Here is a 16,545-nt window from a genome sequence, read left to right on the forward strand (position 1 = left end):
CATCAAACATATGCCTTATACACAATTTTTATTTTAAAATTTAAAAAAAGAAAAAAGATACAGTTCCATCTTCAAAAATATTACACAATAATATAATATAAACACATAATATAATATAAACACATAAGTAGGTCAACTTAGTTTTGCCTAATAAAAACGAGGTATTTAGGCCAAGCATGGTGTTGCACGCCTTTAATCCCAGCACTTGGGAAGCAGAGGCAGGCAGATCTCTGGATCTCTGAGTTCGAGGCCAGCCTAGTCTACATAGTGAGTTCCAGGCCAGCTGGGGCTACAGGGAGACCCTGTCTCATGAACACCAAAAAAAAAAAAAAAAAAACAAAAACAAGATATTTGATCCATATGCTCTAATTACTTTTCATATGAAGTATGGAAACTATCATATTTCTTCCTTTACTTAGAAAATTCAGATCTTGGATTAAGGATATTGTTCTGGTTTGCCTTCAATTGCTGTGACAAACACTATGACCAATACCAACTTGGGAAGGAAAGGGTTTATTTCATTTACACCTCCCAGGTCACAGATCATCACTTAGGGAACCCAAGGTAGGAACTCAGGGCAGGAACCTGGAGACAGGAGCTGAAGCACAGACCATAGAAGAGTGCTGCTTACTGGCTTGCTCCCCTGACCCATGCTCAGCCTGCTTTCTTATACAATATAGAGCAACCTGCCCAGGGGTGGCACCACCCACAGTAGGCTGGGCTCTCCCATATCACTCAACAGTCAAAAAAATGCTCCACAGATATGGCCATAGGCCAGTCCTATGGAAGCAATTCCCCAATTGAGACTCCCTCTACCCAGGTGTGTCAAGTTGACAACTAAAGCTATCTAGCACAGATACTCTTTCCTTTCTTCCTCCCTTCCTCCCTCCCTCCCTCCCTTCCTTCCTTCCTTCCTTCCCGTTTCTCTCTCTCTGTCTCTCTCTCTCTCTCTCTCTCTCTCTCTCTCTCTCTCTGTATGTGTGTTATATGTGTGTGTGTACATGTATGTGGAGTTCAGAGGGCAGTCTGCAGGAATCGGTTCTTTCCCTCCAACATGTGAGTTCAGGGCACTGAATTCAGGTCATGGGGCTTTACCTGCTGAGCCATTTTGGCAGTCATGTATAAAGATATTCTAACACAGATAAAAAGGATACAGAAAAATATGTAAGAATGGCAGAAAATGGTAATGTTACTTTTTCTGTTATCAAAATCTTCAAGGAGTTTCATGACTTGACAAGCATAATTCTGGGTAAGGATATGAAGTTTCTGGTCAGAAACAGGCAAAATATCCAGTCACTGGATTTAACAAACCCAGGTACCTCTTATATAATTTAGTATTCAGACTAAAAAACATTAAATAAATTAGGCTGCTTCTGACAAGACACATTTTTAGAGGTTATTGAATGTAGTCCAGACTGGCCTCAAACTAGTAGCAATCCTCCTGCCTCAGTCTCTTGACTGCTAAGATAATAGGCATATACTACAACACCCACCCAGATTTTGATGTGACAGTATTAAAATTAAGAGGAATAACTAAGGTAAAAAAGACTCCAGGGAACGAGAAATCAGATTCTAAACATTTGCTTAATGTAAATAAACAAATAATTACTACTCATAGAACTTTGCACCAAATATAAAAGCATGTTATACCAAAGGAGTAAGAGCATTTAAATTTAGCCAAGCCTGATGGAACATGCCTTTAACCTCAGCATTTGGGAGGAAGAGGCAGGCGGATCTCTGTGAGATGGAGGCCAGCCTGGTCTACATAGTGAATTCCAGGCCAGCTATGGCTGCTGGAAGAGACCCTGTCTCAAAAAGGCCAAAAAAAAATTTTTTTTTAATTTAATAGCTTCTAATGTATACTGGTAAAGCAAGCTATGAAATAAATCAGTCTGAAATAATAAGCCACACTAATTGAATGATGAAACAAATACATTAGGGAGTTTTGTGCTATAACTGTTTTGACCTTTCAGACCATCTTATATTCCTTCAACACACTGACCTCCTACTATATAATCTTCAAACACTAACAATTATAATACTGAAGCTAATACTTGCCCAACAGGACTTTCAGAACTATCTCACAAAAACAACCTAAGATCCCTGATTAGCAAAACCACCCTGATCCTCCCCAAATTACTTTTTCCTTCCTGTACTTAGCTACTTAAATGGAAGGAATCAAGCTTATGGATTCTGCTTGACTACAGAGAGCATATTTTGAAAAGAAATTTTAAAATTTTGGATCCGTGGCTATGTTAATATGGTAAACATCATATGGTAAAATAACATATGGTAAATATGTTACTCATGTTTCCAGGCAAAAGTAGCTTCCATTTTAAAAGATTATAAAACTTAATAGTACACATCTTAAATTATTACTCTGTACTGGGAATAGTGGCACTTGTACCAGCACTCTGAAGTGGAGGAAGAAGGATCAAGAGTTCAAGATCAATTTCAGAATTCAAGTTCAGCCCAGGTTAAATGAGATTCTGTTTCAAAAAACAAAACAAACAAACAAACAAAAATGCACCTAAGTTGCAAATCTGCAAGGCAAACTAAGTGATCCATTCAAAGTGCTTGTAGCCAAACCAAACAGCCCAAGTTCAAGTCCCAAAATCCACACTGTGGAGAGAACTGACTTCCACAAGTTGTCATCTAGTTGGCACAGGTATATGTACAAACACACATCACTCACACACGCGTGCGCGCACGCGCGCGCACACACACACACACACACACACAAAAAAAATAAAATCAAATATAATTAAATTTTAAAAGGTCGGGCAAAGGGGGCAGGAAAGATGGCTCAGAGGTTAAGAGCACTGGCTGCTCTTTTAGAGGACCCACAGTTCGATTCCCAGCACCCACATGGCAGCTAACAACTGTCTGTAACTCCAGTTCTAGGGGATCCAAAGCCCTCTTCTGGCCTCTGTGAGCATTGCACATACATGGTGCACTTACATACCTGCAGGGAAAACATTGATATACATAAAATTAAAAATACAATCAATAAGCTGGGCATGATGGCGCACGCCTATAGTCTCAGCACTTGGGAGGCAGAGGCAGGCAGATCTCTGTGGGTTCAAGGCCAGCCTGGTCTGCATAGTGAGTTCCAGGCCAGCTGGGGCTACAGGAAGACCCTGTTTCAAAAAGATCAAAACTATATAAATAAATAATTAATTAATTAATATTTAAAAGTTTAAAAAAGATGAGGCAGAGAATACTTTTGTTAAGTAAAACTAAGCTGTATGCAAAGATTATTTCACAGCACACACTTCTAATGTTTATCTGTAACACAAATTGTGTCCAAAGCATCAATTGTTACCTTTAACTGAAATAAGAACAAAAAGAATTTCCAAAAACAGTATGCTATCAACATGAGGACTCATTAATGTTCAATCCTGCATAATACGTAAGATGTTTTAATGATCTTTGAATCATTTAAAAAAAAAAAAAAAATCAATTAGGAACCAAGCCTGGAGGCACAGACCTGAAATCCCAGCTGTGTGGGAGGCTGAGGCAAGGGGATTGTAAGTCCAAGGCCTTCCTGGGCTATAGAATGAATTAAAGGCCTGGACAACTTAGTGGGACACTGCCTCAAAATAAAACATTTACCTAGCATGTGTGAAAACCTAGGTTTAATCCCCAGAATCAAAAAGGAAAAGGAAAGCAAGAAATCAAAATTTTTAGGAAAAGCTAACAGAAATATTTTCCTACAAATGTCTTATCTGCAAAAGCCCTCACACTTGAATTTTTCTTTTGATGAATTCTCCATTGCAGATATGGTACGTATCTGTTGAACCAGCACACTAACTTCCAAATTTCAGACATACCCTCAGATCAAAAGGCAGAAGTTCTACCTTTGTCTCTAAGCTATGAGCACTTACTAGAAAACCATTCCAGACTGTTTGCTTTAAGAAAAAGGGAGATTACTTAGGCTTCTTTCAGATTAAGCAAAACTTCTTAGTGTGATCTTTGTTTCAGAGATAAGACAATAAAAGCCTCCTGATCCTAATGTATATCAACAGCCATTAAAACTGTTCATATTCACTAGAAACAAGAGGGAAATGAAGGTAAAATATTCCATCACCAGTAAACTAATGAGAAACTCACTAAGGAAACCAAGGTAAATACTGAACATACTTATGAAATAAAACAATCTATTATATAAAAATAGTTTTATTTCAGCCGGGCGTGGTGGCGCACACCTGTAGTCCCAGCACTTGGGAGGCAGAGACAGGCAGATCTCTGTGAGTTCAAGGCCAGCCTGGTCTACATAGTGAGTTCCAGGACAGCTGGGGCTAAAGGGAGACCCTGCTTCAAAAAGACAAAAAAAAAGTTTTATTTCTAACAGAAAAAATCAGCCAGAATAACTAACTAGTCTGTCAAGAATTTTGTAAAATATTACAAACAATCTACATAAAAGCTCATGAACAAAAGAGAAATTGAAAATAAAGCCCAGTGTGGTGGCACACGCCTTTAAATCCCAGCACTCAAGAGGCAGAGGCAATCAGATCTCTGTGAGTTCAAGGCCAGCATGGTCTACATATAGTGAGTTCCAGGCCAGCTTTTTGAGACCCTGTCTCAAAAGACTCCTCCCGTGGGGCTGGAGAGATGGCTCAACGGTTAAGAATGCTGACCATTCTTGCAGAAGACCCGGATTCGAATCCTAGCACCCACATGGCAGCTAACAACTGTCCATAACTCCAGTTCCAGGAGATCCGACAGCCTCTTCTGTCCTCTGCACCTAGATGCAGGCAATACACACATACACATAAAATAAAAATTTATTTAAAAAATTTTAAGACACCTCCCCCCAAACACACAGAAAATAAATACCTAGAAGTAAAGGCTTCACCTTTAAGTACTCTCACACTGGGGATTAAGTTTAAGTTTCAACACATGAATTTGGGGACATCAATACTGACACCATAGCACTCCCATCTTATTTTTTGTTGTTGTTTTTGAGACGGGCTCTTACCACACAGGTCATGCTGTCTCTGAACTCAGAGATCACCCACCTCTATCTCCCAAGTGCTGGGATTAAAGGTGTGTGCCAACCACACCCAGCATATCTTGCTTTTTTTTTGGGGGGGGGGTCTTTTTTTTTGACAGGGCCTCCCTGTAGCCCCAGCTGGCCTAGAACTCACTATGTAGACCAGGCTGACCTTGAACTCACAGAGATTCAGCTGTCTATTGCCCCCCTCCAAGTGCTGGGATTAAAGGCACACACCTGGCTTCATCTTACTCTTTTTTCCCACCACCCCCCCAAAATTTACTAAGACTAAATAAAAAGTTGAACATGGCTGGAGAGATGGCTCAGTAGTTAAGAGCACTAGCTGCTCTTGCAGAGGACCCAGGTTCAAATCCCAGCACCCACATGGTGGTTAACAACCGTAACTCCAGTTCCAGGGAATCCAACACCGTCTTCTGACTCCCTTGGACATTTCATGACACAGGCACACTTACATATATGCAGGCAATACACTCACGTACATAAAATAAAAACAAATTATTTTTTAAAAAGTTAAGCATTACAGTTAATAAAGCCTGGTTATTACAAAACTGTACATTGATGCTTATTTTTTTTTACCCCACAGGACGGCTGCAGGGAGGATGTACAAGACTGGACAGCTGCTGCTTGTTCTAGGAATTACTATTTGCACTAGTAGCTTGTATTAATTCAGCACTTCCTATAAAGCATGTATCTGTCCTATATTTGCTTTTTTTCATTTTTGTTTTTATTGAATTTTTGTGTATTTCATACAGAACATCTCAATCAACCTCAATCATCTTCATCCCTCCATTGGAATTCATACATTCTGTCATTTGTGTTACAGCCTACCTACTCATATGAATCTACAGTATGGTGTCAGCATATACAAGTCCCATGCAAACTCGAGCAGACAAAAACCCAGCATAGAACTCGGGAAATGGCCAGCAGACCCCAATCTTAGCTGAAGAAATACTGGCAACTGATTACTGCTAGGTGAGGAAAAGGTGATCGTCCTAAAGTGAGAGACTCTAGAAAAGCTGACTCGACTTCAGTAGATGAACTTGCACTAAGGAATGTCTGGGGACACTAACTTCATCTTACTCCTAATTAGAGGTTTTCAAAGTATAAAAGGAAAATATTCCAGATTTGTTTTTGAGGGGGAAAAAAACATATACATACAACTGTCAGCTGCAAGTACCATCTTGATATTTAACTGAAGATCCTAGAAAAGTAACCACAAGTTAAATATATGCACAAAGTTAAGACTAGCAAAAGAAAAAAACCTTTTTTCTTTGTATGCTGGAACTCAAACCCAAGGCTCTTTAATTATTCTATCACTAAGCTTGTACCCCCAGCCCAATCTTTTCTAATTGTTAAGCAACATAAATATATATAAATATGAGGATGTTCATTCATCTAAACACTATTAAGTGCCAATTCTCTTACTTGATGACAGAATTATTTTAAGACAGTCCTTGTCCTTCAGTCATATGGCCAAGAGATGAATATGATAGAACAAAATAACAAACAGTATATAAAGCCATGCAATAACTAAGAAAGCAACAGCACTGTGAGAGGATGAAAGACAGTGATAGGAAACACAAGGCTATAAAAGCAACTCTGGCTTCCAGCCTAGAGCTATTGAGCCAGGAAGAATGAAGTCAGACATATTTAGGAAGCAGACCAAGGACATAAGAACAAGTATGTTCCTAACTTAGTATACCTAAACTTGCCAATAAGTCTTCTGGCCAAAATAAGTCCTGTCCTATAAAACTGTGAATGGTTTCCTTAAACAAAGTCTCACACCACTTTATAGGCACACCAATTCTGTGAAGCCACTAGTGCACTTTATAAAATTACCAATATTTCTCTAAGAATATAGCTCCAAAATGGTCATTTAACCTAGTAGTTTATTTAGCAGGAGGTCAGGACTAACAACTGCTAGTTGATTTTTCCTCCCATTTGAAAGCTGGAATGATAGCTAGCCAGAGTTTAACTTCGTTAGAACTACCAACCTACAACAGACTGTAAACCCTAGAGATTCAACCAAAGTATACCGGTCATGATCACTGAACCAATAAACATGAACCAAGGAAATAATCCTACTCTTGAACCCTTTTGCTGCCTTTTCCATCATACTCTATGATGACAACATATTTGATTTCATATTATAGTTTAAAAAAAGACTCTGGTAAGATCAGAACTCAGAAACTGCACATCAATACCATGACCTTCACTAGCAATTCCTGTTCTTAGGGAAGGGCAAAGAATCTCTAGCAGTGTTCTGCACAAGACCAATAAACATCTTTTTTAAATGGTAGTGGCATTCAACATTAACAAACAAAATATTCTGCAAAGCTTAATGTATCTTCATATCTCAAAAAACAAAATTACAGAATACCTGAGAAACACAAAGCACTTTTAAAAAACATATTTTAATTATTTTTTTATGTATATGAGTGTATTGCCTACATGTAAGTGTGCCATATGTATGCAATGCCCAAAGAGGCCAGAGAGGGCATCAGATCCCTTGGGATTGGAGTCAGATGGTTGTTAGCCACCATGTGAGTGTTGGGAACTAAATCTGGGTCCTCTGCAAGAGCAGTCAGTGCTCTCAACCACTGAGTCATTTCTCCATTTGTAAGGCAGTTAAAAGGCTAATAGAATTAGCTGTTTAAGAGGAAAAAAGAATCCAACTGCCCTGATTCACACAATGTTCTATTATAATATACAGTCAAATGCAACTGTGGAAGTTTACAAGCCCTATCACTCTTTTTAAAGCACACACCAATAGCACATAACTCTAAGCTCAAGACTTGGGAGGATGAGACAGGAGGATTGAGTTCAAGGCCAACCTGAGCAACAGTGAATTCCAGACCAGTATCTGCTACCAAGGACCTAACAAAACCAAAAATATACATCAAGACAAATTTTTATAATAAACCAAATAAGCAGCAACAAATGTTTAAAATTTCCTCATCACAAAGCTGAAGCTATAACTCAGTTGAAAGAGAACTTGCCTTCCATTTGCTAGCCTTGGTGCAATTCTCAGCACTGCCCCTACCCCCTCAAAAATCCCTATTACTGTATGTATTTTTGGTAGAAATGCAGGTCTTTATTACAGTAAAAATCCTTGTCTTGGACCTGGTGAGATGGCTCAGCAGGTAAAGGCACCTGTAACCAAGTCTGAGAAATGACTGCAAGTTGTCCTCTGACCTTCACATGCTAGCTATGGTGTATTAGCGTATGCACAAACATGCACACATGTATACACACAAATGTAAGAAAAAATATTGGAGGAGTGAAGAGATAGTTCAGTGGTTAAGAGCACTGGCTGCTCTTCCAGAGGACCTGGGTTCAGTTCCCAGCACCCATATGGGGGATAACAACCATCCATAACTCCAGTTCCAAGGGATTCAATGCCCTCTTCTGGCCTCTGTGGGCACTGCAGGAATGTGATGCACCTTCATACACGCAAGCAAAACACTCATACGCATAAAATACAATAAGAAAAAAAATTAAAGAAAAAAAATGTAGTGCTCATCTCAACTCCTACATTTACAAAAACTTCTTAGACCATTTTTGGTTTTGTTTTTTGAGATGGGGGTCTCACTCTGCAGTGCTGGCTGGCCCGGAACTTGTAATGTAGACCAAGCTTGCCTCAAACTCAAGACATTTGCCTGCCTTTGCCTCTGGAGTGCTGGAATTTAAAGCATGTGCCACCATGCCTGGCTTTAGAACCTATTTTTAAGGAACTTGCATACTTAAAACTGAATAGTGGTGGCGTATGCCTTTAATCCCAGCACTCAGGAGACAGAGGCTGGTGGATCTCTGTGAGTTCAAGGCCAGCCTGGTCTCCATAGCGAATCCAGGCCAGGTAGGGCTATAGGGAGACCCTGTCTCAAAAAGACCAAAAAAAAAACTGAATAGTGATTTCTGGACCAGCAAGATGGCTCAGGGAGGAAAATAACTGTTGCAAAAGCCTTATGAGTTCAATTCCCAAAACTCACGAACTGACTCTACACCACGTTGTCATCTAATCTCCAAACAGGTGCTGTGGCACATGAATGCTCCCCGACACATCATACACACACCCATGAAATAATAATTAAAATTTAAAAACGAGTGGTACTTTCTGATAGAATAAAGTCACAACATCCCAAATTGTGCATATCCCCTATAAAGTCTAAGAACTCTAGGATTCTTCGAAGGTGGAGAAAGATTAAGATCCCCAAACGCAATCTGTACATGCACTTCTAAGGAACAAAACCATAAAAATCTTTATATGGTTTCCTCCCTTTTTAGTGCACTGCCAACAAAAATGGTAGTATGGTCTTTTCCTGGCCAATTAAGAGAGGTAGAGTTACTTCTTCCAGGCTCCCTCCTCCTGTCTTCCTCTAACAAGACTAACAGATATGTTCCATATCTACTGAAGGAATGGGAGTTAATATATAATTTCTAATAACTCCTGACATTTCTAACATGTTATGCAAACTAGACTACTTTAGAAATACCTGTTATGTGCCTTTGTTTCACCAGTGACAAGATGTATCACACTTTAAAAAAAAAAAAAAAAAAACCTAAAACTTGGAAGCTTTTCTAAATTTTGTTAAGAAAACTATGTTAAATAAGAAAGTACAACAGGAAATCATGTGCTCAGCTTTAGCTTGATTCCAACCTAGCCACTGCAACTACACTATCTCAAAGCCTAACAACTGCTCAGAAATGCTCTGTTGTAGCAACATGCCAATCTGCCATGAAAATTTTCTTGACTCTAGAATATGAAAAAAGCAAATTTACAAACATAACCCACTTTAGCATATTATTTGTTATCCTTTAGGATATCTAAACAAAAAATAATCTTCCATGACAGTGTACCAGGAATGAAATATGTGTATGTGTATTTACATTTTTTGTGTTTTTTTATTAACAACTCCCTCCAAAACACTCTGAGTTAAAAATAAGCATTTTTATGTCATAGGTCTAGGAAAGATAATGACATTGTTAAATCTAATTAGTGATGTTTAGCCTTTATTCCTTTTTATTTATTTTTAAATATTTTATTATTTTAATTTTATGTGCATGCGCATTTTGCCTGCATCTATGTAAGTGCACCTGTGCCCATGAAGGTCAGAAGGGGGCACTGGATTCCCCTGGAACTGGAGTTAGGAAGGTTGTTTTTGTTTTGTTTTGTTGAATATTTTATTTATTATTTTTATTTTATGTGTATGAGTATTGCCTGCATGTATGTGAGCGCACCCAGGTTGTGCAATGCCGCAGAGGTCAGAAGAGGGCTTCAGATTCCCCTGGAACAGGAGTTAAGGACGGTTCATAGCCACCATGTGGATGCTGGGAATCAAACCCGGGTCCTCTGCAAGAGCAGTCAGTGTTTTTGACCGCTGAGCCATCTCTCCAGCCCCAGGACAGTTTGGTTTTTTTTTTAAAAAAAAAAAAAAAAAAAAGCTTTTTTTTTAAGATTTATTTCTCTGGGGCTAGAGAAATGGCTCAATGGTTAAGAGCACTGGCTGCTCTTGCAGAAGACCCAGGTTTGAATCCCAGCACCCACATGGAGGCTAACAACCATCCTAACTCCAGTTCCAAGGGACGTGATGCCCCTTTGTGGCCTCGACAGACACTGCACAACACCGGTGCCCCTACATACAGGCATAATACTCATACACATGAAAGTTTTTTAAAAAGATTTTTCTTATTTTATGTGTATGAATGTGTATCTGAACGTATACCACATGCATGTCTGGTGCCAGCAAAGGCCAGAAGAGGACATCAGAACCTTTGGAACAAGACAGTTGCAATCTATCATGTGAGTGCTGGGAACCAAATTCTGGTCCTCTGTTTAAGAACAGCAAATGCTCTTAACTTTTTTTTTTTTTTTTTTTGGTGTTTTTGAGACAGGGTCTCCCTGTAGCCCCAGCTGGCCTGGAACTCACTATGTAGACCTGGCTGGCCTTGAACTCACAGAGATCCGCCTGCCTCTTCCTCTTAACTTATTTTTGAGTGCTGGATGTCAAATTCAGACCTTAGCACATACTAGGCAAGGATTCTACCACTGAGCATGTATTTTAATTTTTTATGTGTTTTGCTGCATGTATATTAAGTGCATTTGTATTGTGCAATGCCCACAGAAGCCAGGGGGTCAGATTCCCTGGAACTGGAATTACAGATGCCATGTGGGTGACAGGAACTGAACCCAGGTGCTCTATAAAAGCAGCCAGTGCTTTTAACCACTAAGCCATCTCTCCAGCCCCCAAGTTTTTTTTTTTTGTTTGGTGTTTTTTTTTTGGCCTTTTTGAGACAGGGTCTCCCTGTAGCCCCAGCTGTCCTGGAACTCATTATGTAGACCAGGCTGGCCTAGAACTCACAGAGATCCACCTGCCTCTGCCTCCCAAGTGTTGGGATTAAAGGCATGCGCCACCACGCCAGGCCCACCCTTTTTTTTTGGTCTTCAATGATCAACAAAATAAAATTTTTTCTAAAGAAATAAACAGAATGATGCCAAGTGCACTGGCTTCATGCTGGTACCAGACCAGCCAAGACTACAAGGTACATAGCAAAGCCTTGTGTGTTTCAAGTTGAAAATATAACACAAAAGGAGGTCTTTAAACTAGGTCCAAGTAATCATTTGTTTAGTTGGTTTTCTTTTCTGAGACAAGAGTCTCACTACATAATTCTGCTGGCCTGGAACTCACTATGTAGCCTAGGTTGGCCTCAAATTCACAGCAATCCTCCTGCCTCAACCTCCAGAATGCTGGATTACAAGTGTGCAACACCATGCCAAACTTTCAAGTACTTTTTCCTTTTTTCTTTCTTTTTCTTTCTTTCTTTTTGTCTTCTTGAGACAGGGTCCCCCTGTAGCCCCAGCTGGCTTAGAACTCACTATATAGACCAAGCTGGCCCTGAACTCACAGAGATCCGCCTGCCTCTGCCTCCCGAGTGCTGGGATTAAAGGCATGCACCACCATGCCCAGCTGTCAAGTATTTATTTTAAAATGTAGTTTTTATTCAAGACTACAAAATAACTAAACTTATCAGTCCAAAAAAAAAAAAAAAAAAAAAACCCTAATGAAACATGATTAGTAAGATAGCACTCCTACACAAACTAAATTTGACCTTAAGGGAAAAAAAGCACTATCTATGGTAAAACATTTTAGAATGCTTCAAAAAAACTAACTAAATAAATGTAACTATAATGCTAAAAGTTGTTACTGCCTACCCAGGACAGAAAACAGCCATTTAATACTTTTAAAATAATTTCTAACCAACAAACAAAATGAGAGCTTATAGTGGAAAATTAAGGAGGAAAAAAGAAAAAGAAAAAAAGGAGTGGAATGGGGCTGTGGGGGTGTAGCTCAGTAGTAAAGCACTGGCTTAGCCCTGGGTTCAATGCCCAGGGCTTTGAAAGAAAAGGTAACAGAATAGCAGATGTTCCAAATATTCTTTTAATAACCAAAAGATAACTAGGGGTTGGAGAGACAGCTCTCTTGAAGAGGACCAGGGTTCAGTTCCCAGCACCCACAAGGTGGCTCACATCAGTAACTCCAGTTCCAGGGGATCCAACGCCTTCTTTTGGCCTCCATGGGCACTGCACCCACCTGGCACACACATAGGCAAAGCACACACATAAAAATAAGTTATTAAAACAATTTGTGTAAAGATAACTAATTTTTTAAAAAATATTTTATTTTAGCCGGGCATGGTGGTGCACGCCTGTAGTCCCAGAACTTGGGAGGCAGAGGCAGAGGCAGGCGGATCTCTGTGAGCTCAAGGCCAGCCTGGTATACATAGTGAGTTCCAGGACAGCTGGGGCTACAGGGAGACCCTGTGTCAAAAAGACAAAAAAAAAAAATTTTATTTGGGCCAGGCATGGTGGCACAATACACATACATGTACTCATACATATACAATAATTTTTAAACTATATAGACTGTCTTCTTTTTTCAGCAGCCCATTCCACCTAAGGTCAATTTACCTAATTCTATCTTATTTCCAAACTGGACACCACAATCCATTTCCATCTTTGTGCCCTAAAACTTTCACTGTAGAAAAAAAAAAAAAAAAAAAAAAAAAAGATGCACATATTTTTCTAACAACTTTCAAGTGTGTCCAGAAGCATTTTCGTTCTGACTGGCTCACCATTCATCTACAACTCAGAAGCCTTTACTACACACTTATTCATTCACTCATTTTGCTCAGACACCCATTCTCAGAATACAAATAGCACTTCAGAGATCCAAATTCCCCACTGTTGCCTCTGTCACCCATCCCGCCTTCACAAAACTAACACACTGGACTACAGATGACCCTCTTCCTAGAGTCACCTTCCCATCCCAAGAAACCAAAGTAGCAAAACAAACAAAAAGCTAACAAGGTTTCTCAAGAGGTTCAGGAAATAACAGATCAAGTATGACAGTCTCCCAACAACCCCAACTTTATCAAGCCTGCACTCCTTTTGTACTATGAGTCAATAAATCAAAGCCCACCTATCTCCTCTTCCACCCCCTCTGGTCCAGGCAGAAAGCCCTAACCTCCAATAAAAGGGTAAATAAGAAACAAATGGGGTGGGGAGGGCAGAAATGTTTCTTTCCCTTCTATTAGGGTTTCCTATGTCCTCTTTTCAAAGAATTGACTGAGGCACCTCACCTCTCTCCTACCCTCCCATCCTTTTCTCTCCCTCCCAAGAATGTGCCAGAGACTAGCTACACCTCAGAGTACTCCCAAGCGCTCTATACAACCTTTACTTTCTTAATATAGCTATAAAACAAAAAGGGGATGGATGCCTCTGCTATCCCTTTGAAGCCTCTGAATGGTATTTCTCCAAGTGGCATTACCCAAAATAACTGAAGAGGTCAGGTCTCTTATTCTTCGGTCCCTCAACAGTCACCCTACACCTCAATTACAATTGTCCTGTCATCTTTCAACAATGTTACAAACCCCTTATTCATTCGAGTGCCCTTTTATTCTTCGAATACCTGTAACTTAAAAAAAAAAAAAATCCCTGGATGCTGCAAGTGTACCGGGCCTCAACCCCTTCACCCATTTCATACACTAGTGAAGCTTTCAACCCTTAAACATTATAAAAACCTTGAATTTTTTCCAACACCCCACAGCATCTAAAAATCACCCGGTTCTCCTACTGCTCTGAACTCCTCAATGAGACTTTAAAATCCCTTAGTATCCTTGCTCCCATGCTCATGAGCTTCCCGATGGTTTACTAAAACCCTTCAATGCCTGCACGTCGCCCTTTTCAAATCCTTTAATATTCTTACCCCTCGGAGCTCACTGCTGATTACGACTACGCCTCAAGACCCCTGCTGCCCTTCTCCGCCCCAGGATCCGAGAAGGCCCTCCATACTGAGCTCCTAGACCTTTTGGTCCTGGCTTCACACTCTTTGCAAAGTCCTCCACCGGCACTCTCCTCCAACACCTCAACATTCCCATTTAAAAATCCCTCGACAGTCATGCCACACGCCTCAGCTCTCCGCTCGCCGCCGTCTTTGAAGTTCCCTCGCCGGCCTGCTGGCCTTGCCGGCACCCCGGCAGTGGAGTGGCGAAGCCCCGGCTGCCCGCGCCCCGGCCCTGGCCCCTTCCCCCCCCCCCACAATGGGAGCGTACTCCAGCGGGCGCCAGGGACTCCCGCCTCCCCTCCCCCACGCCCCCGCGGGTCTCCAACGCCCACGCCGCCGCCCCGGCCCGGTCCGGCTCACTCACATCGGCTCCAGTAACTTGGCCAGCCAGGACTTAAGGGCATCCACATCCTCTATGAGCATGGTGCAGGGAAGGCGGGCTCGGCCGCCGCTCCTCCTCAGGCCCGCCGTGGGTCTCCGCTCGCCGCCGCCTCACGCTCCCCTCACAGCTCCGGGTGCCCTAACCCACCGGGCATCTTCCGAGACTTCAACCTACTCCCCCGGCCGGGGCCTAACAGGAACTAACCCAAGAGCCCTCACTCAACCTAGCCCGGAGGCTCCGGTGGGCGGGAGATAAGGCTGAGTGGCGAAACCTTCTCCAATAGGAGCGAGAGGGCTGTGAGCGCCGGGCCAATAGTAAGGCTCGCTCGCCCCGCCCGCCAGCCATACCCAGTGAGGGCGGAGGGACCTAGCAAGGTAGGTGGAGAGCTTCCGTGAACTCCTGGTGCAAGATGGTATCTTGGAGAAGGTGCTGTGGCTCTTAAAGGGGCCGCGGCGCCTCTTCCGACTACGCCGTCGCCCGCCTCGGAATACCCGCGTCTGCTGCTGGGAGTGCCTGGGGGAGCCCGGCGAGCCCCTCATCCTGGGTTTCTTCCTCTCGCTTTTTCCTGGAAGCACACGCGTGTCCCGAAATGACTCAGCTGTAGTAAATCTGCAACACAACGTGCTGTGCGTTCACGTTCGCCACATTGCAAAGAAGCAAGCTCTTGCTTTTTTCCCTTTACACGCTCATTTTGATCGACGCTCGTGCTTCTGTCTTTTGCCGCTAAGCTTAAATTATACAAGAGTGTTTTTGACAACCATGCCTTGCAATCCAATACTCGTCATTTTTAAACCGTGGCGCACAGATGTTAAGACTATGGCCATTTCCATTTTACTAGTAATATTAATGAATGCTTAATTTTGAAAGAAAAGTGATTCTGATAGGTTCTTGATTTTTTAAAACATCTTTACATTGCAGATCTACATTTCAATATTGTGTTTGTTTCGGGTAAAAATTTTGATCAGTAAAAATCATTTGAAAAATAATCGCAAAGAAAAATTAGAAATTGCCAAAATAGACACCTGAGTTTTTACTAGATGAGAAATTCATCTAGTAAAATAGTGTTATGAATTGGTGGCTTAGTACTGGCAGTTACAATGCTTATTCAGTAACAACTATTGAGGACTCTCCTGTCCTTCTGCACTAGAACTTTGGAGTGTGATGGTGAGCAAAGGATGGTGAGCAAAGCAGAGCGTCTCTCCTAGGGTCACTGAACATTTATGGAGTTATGCAGCATAATAATATTTTGAAAAATACAGGATGAGCACATCTCACATAAAAGAGCTGGATCAACACAAAATAAGCACGTATTCTAATTATACTGTACATAGAGAGAGTACTGACAAGCTTTCGTTGTACAGGAACAGACGACAGTAAATGTCTAAGACTTGAGGTCATTGTGGCACCTACTCAACGTGCAGTGACTTAGCATGAGCCTGGCCTTAGATGATAAATAAATGTCATGAATCAATCAATCAATAAAAATATATAAATGCTGGGTGCGGTGGCACATGCCTTTAATCCCAGCACTTGGGAGGCAGAGGCAGGCGGATCTCTATGAGCTCAAGGCCAGCCTGGTCTACATAGTGAGTTCCAGGACAGCTGGGGCTATAGGGAAACCCTGTCGCAAAAAGACAAAAAAAAAAAAAGCCAGGCATGGTAGTACATGATTTTAGTCCCATCAGGACAGCCTGACCTACATATTGAGTTCCGGGCCAGCTGTGGCTACAGGGAGACTCTGTCTTAACAAAAACTAAACACACACACACACACACACACACACACACACACACACACACTAAACA

The 16,545-nt window shown here is 41.3% G+C and overlaps 1 protein-coding gene across 4 annotated transcripts in view; it reads right to left on the reverse strand.

Annotated features, from left to right (window-relative positions):
* Rbm27 (RNA binding motif protein 27) overlaps positions 1–14,992 on the reverse strand; it is a 102,497-nt gene extending 87,505 nt beyond the window's left edge. For 3 of the 4 annotated variants that reach the window (XM_008821638.3, XM_008821639.3, XM_008821637.3), the window contains exon 1: positions 14,723–14,974. In XM_008821638.3, the coding sequence (XP_008819860.1) occupies positions 14,723–14,781 (59 nt within the window). In that variant the 5' untranslated portion in view covers positions 14,782–14,974. Of the gene's footprint in view, positions 1–14,722 lie in introns of all 4 variants that reach the window. The other variant, XM_008821640.3, reaches the window with a different exon arrangement.
* Positions 14,993–16,545: the final 1,553 nt, after the last annotated feature.

Source organism: Nannospalax galili, unplaced genomic scaffold (assembly GCF_000622305.1).
Source record: "Nannospalax galili isolate Female #2095 unplaced genomic scaffold, S.galili_v1.0 scaffold328, whole genome shotgun sequence".
NCBI classification, from domain to species: Eukaryota; Metazoa; Chordata; class Mammalia; order Rodentia; family Spalacidae; genus Nannospalax; species Nannospalax galili.